Below are 12,172 nucleotides of genomic sequence, written 5' to 3' on the forward strand. Positions count from 1 at the left end.
TCCCAAAAGCATCCCAAAAGGGGTTCATTTACGCAGGAGGCCAGAGTGAGTCTCAGATCACAGGTACTAAAAATAACATTTGGGTTCAGGCTGGAGCTAAAATTCCAAAACCTAGGGAAAGGAAGGGGCTTCAGAGCCCAAGCCCAAATGTCTGTGCAGCTGGTTTTAGTGATATTAATATCAACCCCCTCAATCTGGCTGTAGACCCAAACTCTGAGACTTGCCACAGGCAGTGCCACAGCCTGCAGTGCAGATGTACCCTTAGGGTAAATCTACACTGGAATAAAACACTTGTGGCATGGGTATGACTGGCTTGGGTCAGCTAACTTGGGCTCATGGAATTTGGGCTGCAGGCTAAAAATTTCTGCCTAAACATTTGGGTTTTGGCTAGAACCTGGATTCAGTGGCCCTTTCCATTCGCGGGGTCTCAGATCTCAGGCGCTATCTTGAGCTTCAATGTCTATGCAGCCATTTTACAGCCCTTCAGCCTGAACCCAATGAACCCGAGTCAGCTGATTTGAGCCAGTTCTGGGTGTTTAATTGCTGTGTCGACCCTAAGTGGCTTAAGGGTCTAAGTCTCATTTCCAAAAGTGACTTTGGGCACCTGCAAGCCAGAGTCCCATTCATTTTCAATGACTCAAGCTCCTAAGTGGTTAAGCGTCTTTTGAAAATGGGCCTTTGTGCTTTTGAGAATGTTACCCACAAGCTCTCATGGACTGAAACAATGTTGTTCTACAAAGCCCCTGCATGCTTATGGGGCTACAGAAATAGGACACAAATTAGGGTTTGCTTTCACTAACACTTAATGCATGGTGAGCTGGGGTGTAAATCTTTCCCCATGAGCCTGCTGTGCACTGAATGTCTCGCCATTCCCTTGTACACTTTGATCTACTCCTGCTTTGTTATGCAAACCCCACACAAGCAAAAAATAATCTGGGAGCAAAGGGCCAAACGGAAGCATTGTGCAGAATTCCCTCCCCTCCACAGATGACCCCCCAGGCCTTCTGAAGACCAGATTTTCCAAGCTAGAACATCAGCAATAGGGTGACCATATTTCCCTATGCTGAATATGGGACACATATTCAAGTTAGTTCAATGGCAATCAATCAGAATTATGCGGTACAAATGTTCAAATTAAGATCAAGTTGACTGAGCCCGTTAAAAGAAATCCTGCAGAGCTGGAGTTTTTATCTTTGAGGTTTGCACAGGGAGAGGTGACACACACATTCCCGTACACCTCTCTCCCAGGGGTTAACTGCTCAACCTGACCCAGTCCTTCCTACCCAGTGCTCTCCACCCTCCATGCCTGGCTAGGCCCCTGAGATGGACCCACCTCTCCCGGTACATGGTGTTGCATCTTCAAGGCAACATGTGGGGGACACACAGGATCACAGTCCCCTCCCCAGATTTCTCTCGGGGTTCCCACCAGAATGTGGCAAGCTGCTGGTTTTTGGCACTGTGCAAGAGGGAAAGGATGGGACCTGCTGACATTAGAAGGGGAGTCAGGCTGGGGATAAGCATAGGCTACGCATGGGGGCGGCATGGAATATCATGTGCACCCCCCATGCCATGGAGAGGGCAGATGAGGAGCAAGGATCAGCAGCCAGAGATCAGGCGGCCTACCTGCTGCACTCTCTTAAGCAGTCTCCACCCATGCTGCCTGAAAAAGACAGGAGAGCTGTGTGATAGTTCCCCCACCTCCACTCCTGCTGTCAGGTAATAGGATTGGGATGGGGAGGGCCCTATGGGGGGCAGAAGGAGGCAGCTGCTCAGGGGGGGAGTGGGAAATGGGGGGAAGCAGCTGGGGGAGGGGGGTTGCTTGGGGGAATAGAAAGAGGGCAGAGTTTAGCATGGTAGGCCAAAGGCAGCAGCAAACAAACAGGCAAGTCTCTGAGATAAAGAGGAACAGCTGGGCCTCGGCCAAGGGTTAGAATGGGGATCACAGGTTTGGGGGAGTTTCATGGGGGACAGGACTCAGGAGGAAGCAGAGAGAGGAAGAAAGGAACAGGAGAGGTGAATCTTGGAGGAGGACAAGCAGGGCAGAATTAACTCTTCTAGAGGCTAGAGCTATTAGATTTTGTGGGGGCCCCTAGTATCTGGGGTGGGGCTAAAAACAAGGGAAGGGGTTCAGAATGTGGAAGGGGGCTCAAGGCTGGGGCAGAAGGTTAGGGTGTGAGAGGGGGCCCTGGGCTGGGGGGGAGCTAGTTTGGTCAAGACAACATGAGAGGGTAAGAGGCCCACAGGCAGCAACTAGGAAACAAACAGGCACCATGTGGCCTGGGCCTGGGCACCTCTGGGATGGAAAGGGCAGCTGGGCCCAGAGGTTAACCGGAGATCAGGTCACTTAGCTTAGCTGAGGGATAGGGTAATCATATTCCCCCAGGCCAAATATGGGGGTATTGCTGATGCTTGGGGTTTTAGTCCTGAGCATGGCACTCAGGGCTCCCACCTTGTGGGGGAGAGGGGAGGGGAGCCGCCGGTGTTTGGTGCCTCAGCGGCTGAAGCCCTGAGCACTAGTGACTCTTACGCACCCCCTGCTGCAGGGAAATGTGGGACAATGTGCCCGTTTTTTAAAAAAAGTTGGAAGGCTGGGAACAGCCCTTCAACATGGGACTGTCCTAGTTAAGATGGGATGGATGAGGGGCAGAAAAGCTTCCTGGTGCCAGTGCTGCGCAGGGCTTTGGCACCCCAGGCTAGAGGGTCTTGAGATTTCCCTGAGGGTACATCTACACTACAGCGCTAGTTCGAACTAACTTAGTTCGAATTAGTTCATTCGAACTAAGCTAATTCGAACTAACGCGTCTAGAACTAAAAACTAGTTCGAATTAGCGTTTTGCTAATTCGAACTAGCAAGTCCACATTGAATGGACTCTGAACAGGGCTTAAGGATGGCCGGAAGCAGTGCCGGCAGGGCATCAGAGGAGGACTTAGAACGTGGAGATGCTGTCTCAGGCTAGCCGAGGGCTGCGCTTAAAGGGTCCCGACCCCCACCCCGGACAGACAGTTCTCAGGGGTGCCCCGCTTGCAAAGAAGTTCTGGCTTGGAGTGCCCGGAGTACCCACACTGGGCACATCACACCACTCAGCCATCAGCCCGGCTGCACTTGCCGCAGGCTGCCATCTGGGGAGAGGGGGTAATTGGGGGGCTGCAGGAGAGCTTCCACCCCCAGAAGCCCGCAGAGCCAGCCCAGTCCTCCCCATCGGGGGCTCGTACCCCATTCCTCCCTCACCTCCTTCCACTTACCCTTCCCTAGCCCCCCTTCTTATTGATGTACAAAATAAAGATAACGTTTCTTCCAACATTGACTCTGTCTTTATTGAAAAAAACTGGGGGAGACTGGGAAAAGGAGGTGGGAGAGGGGAAGAGAAAGGCTGGGAGAAGGGAGGGCAACTAACATGATCAGGGGTTGGGAACAGGTCCCAGATGAAGAAAGGCTACAGAGACTGGGACTGTTCAGCTTAGAAAAGAGGAGACGGAGGGGGGACAGGATAGAGGTCTCTAAAAGCAGGGGTTGGGTGGAGAGGGTGCATTCAGAAAAGTTCTTCCTGAGTTCCCATAAAGAAGGACTAGAGGACACCAAAGGAAAGGAATGGGTAGCAGGCTTCAAACTAGTAAGAGAAAGTTCCTCTTCACAAAGCAAATAGTTAACCTGCGGAACTCCTTGCTGCAGGAGGCTGTGAAGGCTAGACCTAGAACAGAGTTGAAAGGGAAGTGAGATCAAGTCATGGAGGTTGGGTCCATGGAGTGGTATTAGCCAGGGGGTAGGAGTGGTGTCCCTGCCCAAAGTTTGTGGAAGGCTGGAGAGAGATGGCACGAGACAAATGGCTTGGTCACTGTCTTCGGTCCATCTCCTCCAGGGTCCCTAGGGTTGGCCGCTGTCCGCAGACAGGCTACTGGGCTAGATGGACCTTTGGTCTGACCCAGGACGGCCATTGTAAGCTCAGGGCTCAGTGTCGGGGGTCTCAGTGGACCCCCTTGATTTTCATGCACACCTGCTCCTGGGTGGCCAGGCTGGCAGCTCTCCTGCCCTAGACGGCCACTTTCCTGTGCCTAGTGCGGAGATCGTGGACGAGGTCCACGATGTCCGCACTAGCCCAGGAAGGTGCCCGCCTCTTGCGGTCCAGGGCAAGCTCCCAGGAGCCGCCAGCCTGGTCCCGGCAAGAGGGGGTGGGCTGGGGGGCATCGGGTGGGTGGCTCTGTGCCGTGCCAGGTGCAGGGTCTGCTAGCTGGGTGCTGGCAGGCTTGCACCTGGCATGGGCACCGTAGCCAGCCCGTGCCCCTTTAAGGGGTCTGGGGCCGGGAGGGGGGCATAGAGTTTCCCTGGTGTTGGCCAGAGTGGCCACCAGGGAAACCTGGGGAGGGCTAGCCTCCCACTAGTTCGAACTAAAGGGCTACACAGCCCTTAGTTCGAACTAGCTAGTTCGAACTAGGCGTTAGTCCTCGTAAAATGAGGTTTACCTAGTTCGAACTAAGTGCTCCGCTAGTTCGATTCAAATTCGAACTAGCGGAGCGCTAGTGTAGCACCTATTAAAGTTAGTTTGAACTAACGTCCGTTAGTTCGAACTAACTTTGTAGTGTAGACATACCCTGAGTGTCAGCCCAGCCAGAGGCAGCGAGGGAAGGAAGAATCCTTTCAGCCAGGCAGGTGGTGAATTGAATGATCCAACCACGGGCTGGTTCCCCGCATAGCGTCAGTAGTGGGACGCACCCCGCCAGTGGGGATATGGAGGAGCAGCAGAGCTGTGGGGATTGAACAGGAATAACAGGTAGTGGACAGTGAGAGGGGACGCATATAAAGGGCTGATGGGTGGAGGCAGAGGTGACATGCAACCAGCCACCGTCTATCTGGTCTCACCAGCCACTGCAGCCAGCAGAGGTGCTGGAACTAGAGGTGCAGGGGAAGCTGCAGCACCCCCTGGCTTGAAGTGGTTCCTATTACCGTATTTTCCGGTGTATAAGGCTACTGGGCGTATAAGACGACCCCCTAATTTTTTAGTTAAAAGATAGGTTTTCGTCTTATACCCCAGCGCCCCTCCGCCTCCCCGGCTTTGCTCCCGGTGTCCCTGGTCTGCTGGAGACGGTCCCCAGCAGACCAGAGGCACCGGGAGCAAAGCCGCAGCAGCGGCGGGGTCCTGCGCCTCTGAGGCTTTGCCAGAGCAAAGCCTCAGAAGTGCGGCACCCCGCCGCCACTTCGGCTTTGCTCCCGGTGCCTCTGGTCTGCTGGGGACCGTCTCCAGCAGACCAGGGACACCGGGAGCAAAGCCTCTGAGGACACCCCGGCAGCGGGACAGCCCCAGTGCGCCTGGGCTGCCCTGCCGCCGGAGCCCCTCCGCGGCTTTGCAAAGCCTCCGGGGAAGCCAGCGGCGGGGCATCCCAGGCGCGCCTAGAAGCCAGTGCTGGCTGGAAACAGGATGGGGAGTGGGGCCCTGCTAGCCAAAAGCTGGCACACAGTGGGGACTGCACTGATGGACCAGCAGGAGGAGCAGCCAGCCCTGCACATTGCAGCTTTGCTGACCACACTCACCCCATCATCAGCCACTGGACACTCCCACTCACCACTTGTGCGTGGGCGGCTGGCCTGCAAGGATCTAGTTAGTAGCAGGAGCCACCAGTATTGATGGTAGGGAAAAGAGAAAACATTGACCTGGGTTCTTACTTATTAAAAAGATAGAGCTACATTTCTTTGTTTTGAAATAAAAGAACACCGACCAGTGTGAGAACTGGGGTTGTGTTTAAAGGCACACGGACAGCTTAGTGCAATCGGGGTGGCAAGTCATGCCCAGGAGTTGGGAAGTAGTTGTTACAGACAGGGCAGTGGGAGTTAGGATGCTGGAGTTTCATCCCCATCTTTGTTAGCTCACTATGTGGCCTTCAGCAGGTCACAGCCTCTGTGTGCCTCTGCATCCCCACCTGTGGAAAAACACCTTCCTGCTTCCCAGGGAGGTTATGAGAATTAATGAATCCGGTTGGTAAAGATACTGAAAGCTTCTAGATGAGAAAAGGGTTTGTATTAGAAGAATGGGATCTCATGGTCACAAACCTTCAGAGCTAAGAGAGGACCCAATGGCTGGGATGGATTTGTGAAGGAGCTTTCTAGGCAGGGCTGGATTACCCAATAGGCAGACTAAGCACGTGTTTAGGGTACCAGCAAAGCAGGGGCACCCAAAAAAATGAGATTTTACAGTATAGTATTGTTTATATATTGAATTACATATGGGGAGGCACCATAATCTTTTCAGTGCTTAGGGGCTCTAAAGGTCTTAATCCGGCCCTGTTTCTAAGTTTGACCCGCACCCAACCGGGAACCATTACAAAGTATGGTCAAATCTGGACTTACTTCTCCTCTCCAAACTCAAACTTCCCAGGCCCATTCCTTAGCAGGCTGCCTTTGAGCCACTTGGGAATATGCCCTTTGACTTTTGTCTGGATGGGCTGAGGAGTTTCTTCCACACTTTTTATTAGTGGCAAGATGCATTGCAAACCCTTCCGGTTGCTGAAGGTGATCGGCTCCTGTTGTGGGCTCGTCAGAAAGTCCTTTAGAACTACAGAGAATGAACAACAAATTAGATAGCAAGTGACTAAATCCCCTAGTCCTAAAGGCTATAGACTGACAGCCACCAGCCTAGATATCTGCAACTCGGGCTTGCAATGAATGTTCAGAATGAAGCTTCCAGATTGTCCGTCAAAGCCATAGGGAGCTGAAAATTCAGTACATTAAATCTTCCTGTGTTGTCTACAGTGCAGACACCAGCACTGCAGTCCAGGACAGATAAGCCAGGTGCTTTTCCACGTTGCAGAGCGGGAGGAGATGAACTAAGCTAGTATAATTCATCTGAATTGTAACAGCAAGAGAGGGAAGCAGGCGTTTGTTATGACCACTTAGAGACTATAATGTGCCCAGAAATAAATATGCTATAACCTTAAAACGAGAGAAAACAGAGTGGTGCTTATAGATTGCCCTGCAAAACTCATGCTGATCTCCTCTAAAGGCTCCACTCTTCCACCAACACCAGACAAGAGGATTCAGTGCAGACATCTTGGTTTCCCCTTTGAGTGATGCTTCATTGTACTGCCCGGTGGGCTTGAGAACAATGCAGGAAGGAACACAAGGACGGCCATTCTGGATCAGACCAAAGGTCCATCTAGCCCAGTGTCCTGTCTGCTCAATGGCCAATGCCAGATGCCCCAGGAGGTAATCATCATGTGATCCCTCCCCTGTCACCCATTTCCAGACAAACAGAGGCTAGGGATACCATTCCTATCCATCCTGGGCTGTGTCTAGACTACATGGCTCCATCGACGGAGCCATGTAGATTAGGGTTGTAGGCAAAGGGAACAGAAGTGGCGATTTAAATAATCGCCGCTTCATTTACATTTACATGGCTGCCGTGCTGAGCCGACAAACAGCTGATCAGCTGTTCGTCGGCTCAGCGCACTAGTCTGGACGCTCCCCTGCCGACATCAAAGCCCTTTGTCGGCAGCCCCGTTATTCCTCGTGGGATGAGGTTTACCGGGGCAGCCAACAAAGGGCTTTGATGTCGGCAGGGGAGCGTCCAGATTAGCGCGCTGAGCCGACAAACATCTGATCAGCTGTTTGTTGGCTCAGCACAGCAGCCATGTAAATTTAAATGAAGCGGCGATTATTTAAATTGCCGCTTCATTTCCCTTTGCCCAATAAACAAATCTACATGGCTCCGTCGACGGAGCCATGTAGTCTAGACCTACCCCTGGAGATCCCAATTTGCTGGGGCAGCAGGGCCGATAGTATAGCACACAGACTCTATGGTCGCCAGTTCTAAAAAAGGTGAATGGCCCATATTGGAAGAATGCTTCCACTCAGAGCATCTCCACTAACATCTGTTGCTGCTCTATGGTTCTGTTTAAGGATGTATGGAGTGTGGCCATTTTGGCCATTAAACAGATGAGAGGGAATTTTGGAAAGGAAAAGGAAAAAATTCAATTTCTGAGAGTTCTAACAGTCCCTACAGTGACAGGGTTTGAATGTAAAAATCAAGCTGGGTCCACCGTTCATGCTTGCCTCATTCCCGTGCCTTTTTTGTCAGTTGCATCTCATCAGAAGTCTTCATGCAAGTTACAGAAACGTCCACACAGCACCAACATCTGACTCCTCCACAGAAGAGGTGATTTCTGACTGGGGTTCTTTTCCCTTTTAATATGCCACCTCTACAGCCAGATGAGTAAATAGGAAATCATTGATGAATTGTATTTTCTGTGTACGGGGTGGTGTGACAGTGACCAGTGTCTGCCATATTGTCTTTGCAGGGTCCATTATGGCTGAGTTAAAGGGCAGAGCTATCTTTATTGATGAGGATGCTTGCAGGATGTGCGTGAGTTTGTGCTGGATCTCTCTGGCAGCTCTGCTAAAGAGATGTTCAGAAATTCTGCCATTCTTCTGAATAAGTCCTGGAAGGATTTAAAATGGTCACCTGGAGTTGGTGGTAGCTAGTGGTGGGCACTGTGTCAAACAGCTGGGTGGCCGTCCAAGCACTCAGTTTACTGGGAACACTACCACAAGTGCAGGAAGTTACAGCACTATACAACACCAGTGAAAATGATGTAACTACCAGAAGTTGGGCCATGAGCACAGTGGATGGATCCCTCCAAATTGACCTGTTCTGTTCATTCTGATGCTGGTCACTATCAGAGCACAGGTCACTGTGCTAGATGGACCATTGGTCTCACCTGGTATGGCCATTCTTATGTTCTGGAAATTTGTGAATCTAGCCTACACTCAAAAATTGCTCAATGCTAACAATGGACGTCAGTCACCATGTCAGTGGCACAATTAGCAGAGTCCAGCTCAAACAAACCATGGTCAGTGTTGTTATGTTCACAGCCCAAAGAGAATTAGAGAACAACATAAATGCCCTTCTGAAAGGTTCCATCATAACACCACTACACTTCTTATCATTCAGAACAATGCATGAGAACCCCAAAACACAGAGAGAAAAAACGAGCTGCTCCCTACAACAGTGAGACAAAGTCCACCCCACGTTGCTTTAAACTGGCACTTTCCAAATTGACACGGATTTTGCACTGCTTGCAAGCAGGACCAGAAGCCTCCAGCCTCAGCCTCATCTTCAATTAATAGTTTGCAACTCCCCGTATTCCTCAGTGCAGCACAAGTACTGCTATAGACACCTGTGGTCAAAATTTAATCTAAGCAGGGGTTAACCAAGAGTTTCCAGAATCATGCTGAAAAGTTTAGACAGGTGTACATTTGCTGTTAGATTGCACCTAAGCTGTCAGGGCTGTTCCTCAATCTGGCACTCTGAGTGCAGAAGATGGGGGCCTGAAAAGAGCTCAAAAGAAAAAAGAAAACCTTTGCCTCTACAGGCATTGGTTACAAAAACTTCCCCTCAGAATCACAATGCACAGATTTTGGGGAATTGTTGCCACCATCAAGTGATTTTTATCCCTTAAATAACAGGGGTGAACACTTGAACCCACCCCCAGCAGTACACCAAGCTCTTTTGCTCTAAAAGAGCTTGAAAAAAGGAAAGAGGAAAACAAGCTGCAGTCTCTAGTAGCTGACCTCTCAGTCGGAGGCATGAAAATACACACAAACAGATAGACAAGACTTCCAGGACACAAGAATCCAATCATCACCTAAAAAAAGTTATTTTTATTACACAACAAAAGATAAACTTGATAAAGCATACTTAATTGCTAAATGTTACAGAGCAACTAAGGAAAACAAAACACAGAGCAAAGTCTCTGACTACAATTCAAGATGGTAAATAGGGAGTAGTGGCATAGATTCACACAGAGCAGTTCAAACCAAACCACAATATAAAGAAAAATACCCTGATCACAACTAGGATTATGAGGTAGACTCCCCCCCAAAAAATGGACACACTTGATCGGGGGGGGGGGCAGGAAGCAGAGCTGGGGGGAATCGGGAGCCACGAGGCTGGCCGGGAGGAAAGGGGGGGCGGGAAGCACAGCTGGGAGGGTTGGGAGCCACGGGGCTGGCTGGGAGGAAGGGGGGTGCAGGAAGCAGAGCAGGCAGGGGAGGGGGTAATGCGGCACTGGCCAGGGCAGATCAGGAAGAAGAATGGGCCAGCGGGAAGCAGAGCTGGGGGTCGGTGCAGGGGGGCTGGCTGGGGAAGATCAGGAGGGGAAGTGGGAGAGAACCGGCCTGCCGGGAAGGGAGGGGCAGGGGGTGAGCAAATCGGCCGGCGCAGAGTGGGACTGACCCAGGCACTTGCCGATCCCAGGATGCTGCCTGTCCTGCGCAGGCCCCAGCGACGCACGAGCGAAGAGGAGGCTTCCCCTCCTCCTCACACTCAACCAAGGGCTCCTGGCGGCAATCGCAGCCCTGCCTCCCAGCTGGGACTCTCAGCCAATCCCCCGCCCATGCCAGGCTTCCGTCCGGTGAACAACCGGAAAATCAGAAAATACTGGACATTGCACATGTCCGGTATTGTCTGATTTTTTTTACCGGACAGAGTGCGCAAATACCAGACTGTCCAGTACAATACCGGACACCTGGCAACCCTAATCACAACTAGATCCACTTTTCTTTACTTCCAATTTTCTCTTTGTTCAGTCCATTCCCATGCCCCAAATTCCTTGGAGACATGATAGTCCTGCTTGGGTTTAAATCATTCTGGGACTCTCCAGTCCCAGTTTTTCTCTCCCACACAAAGAAAGCAGGCAAGGAATCTATATCCAATTCAAATTCCAATCTTCTATTTCGATTGGTTCTCCCAGCATCCTGGCCAACACCTTTGCTAGCTACCTGAGTTTAACCGCTTAGTCACCGGGTGCTGGTCAGCACTCCTCCCGTCCATTGCATAAGCCCAGTACTGTGGTGGCATCCATTGTCAGCAATGGCAAGTTACATGCAATAGAAGAGCTTAAAGTTACATTCAATAGAAAGCATATGGGGAAGTGGAACCTTAAAAAAGAAAGGGATTTTGCTTAGTTCATATGGACTTGGAAGCTGTTCTGTGTGCGGGTACAGGCTGGGGAAAGCAGGCAGACAAAGGATGCAGCCAGAACAGAAACTTGGGAGAGTGTAAGGAGCTGGATACGTAGGAGGAGATGAGGAAATACGGTTATTCGTAAAGACATAAAATGCTACGCAAAACTTTTCTTGGGCTTTCAAGATGCAGCTGGGGCAAGCCCTAAAAGGGAGAACAGCAAGGATGTGATGCAGGAGAGCAGAAAGTTAGGAGAGCAACAGAGAAAGGAAGCCAGGTGACTCCTGCAGGAGGTAGGTTTAGGTAAGCCCCTACCTAACAGCTGCCTATGAATCCTGTTAAGGGGCTGTTGTGTCTTTAGCTCTTTACCCAACGGCTGTGTCTACATTGGCATGATTTTGTGCAAAAACATGCTGCCTGTCTACACTGGCCTCTTGCGCAAGAACACTGACGTTCTAATGTGTGAAATCAGTGCTTCTTGCGCAAGAACTATGATGCTCCCGCTCAGGAATAAGAACTCTTGCATTAAAGAGTATTTGCACAAGATCATACCAATGTAGAAGTAGCCAACAAGTATACTATGAAGAAACTAGAAAAGCACAGTTGGGGTGGGGTCGGTGTTCCCTCTAAACTGCGCCACAGCAGAGCTTCACTGGTGATTAATCAGCCCCCCAAGTCAGTCAGCTCCCTGCAAGGAGCCCTGAGCCTCTGACTGGGTGGAGCTGATTAATCACCTGTGAAGCTGTGCTGTGCCTCATTTTAGAGTGAACAATGGGTGGGGTCCTAAGTAACCATGCTTGATAAGTAGATTGATCATGCCAGAACTAGCTCCATACACACTGGGATCAGGTGTAAGAAACAGTGAGGGCCCCTAGAGTGTTCACAATCTATTTAAAGGCATACTACCCAATTCTACACTACAGAGAGAATCTTTGCTCACAGGGGATTTCAGAAGTCAGTCTCTGACCTCTTACCTTGCAGAGAAAGCAGAAAACATGACCATTATAAATCATCTGCTGAGACTAGATTAGGCTCCATGTTTGGAGAACAAATTAGCAGATTTTAGGTAGGGAATATCACATGCTTCACAGAAGGAGGAGCATTTCATAGGAATCCCGTTGTTCAAATGTTGAGCACATATCCCCATTAAAAGGGTGCAGCAGCCTCGTGGCAAACACACACTGAGGAGAACTCTCTTAACTTAAGCCATCACCTGTTCAGTC

The 12,172-nt window shown here is 50.7% G+C and overlaps 1 protein-coding gene across 2 annotated transcripts in view; it reads right to left on the reverse strand.

The window, feature by feature from the left end:
• LOC102453028 (carotenoid-cleaving dioxygenase, mitochondrial) overlaps nt 1–12,172 on the reverse strand; it is a 90,501-nt gene that overhangs the window by 17,511 nt on the left and 60,818 nt on the right. For both annotated transcript variants that reach the window (XM_075909431.2, XM_006111225.5), the window contains one exon: nt 6,338–6,542. In XM_075909431.2, the coding sequence (XP_075765546.1) occupies nt 6,338–6,542 (205 nt within the window). The remainder of the gene's footprint in view (nt 1–6,337; nt 6,543–12,172) is intronic.

This window comes from Pelodiscus sinensis, chromosome 25 (assembly GCF_052426305.1).
Source record: "Pelodiscus sinensis isolate ZL-2025 chromosome 25, ASM5242630v1, whole genome shotgun sequence".
In the NCBI taxonomy this organism is placed as follows: Eukaryota; Metazoa; Chordata; order Testudines; family Trionychidae; genus Pelodiscus; species Pelodiscus sinensis.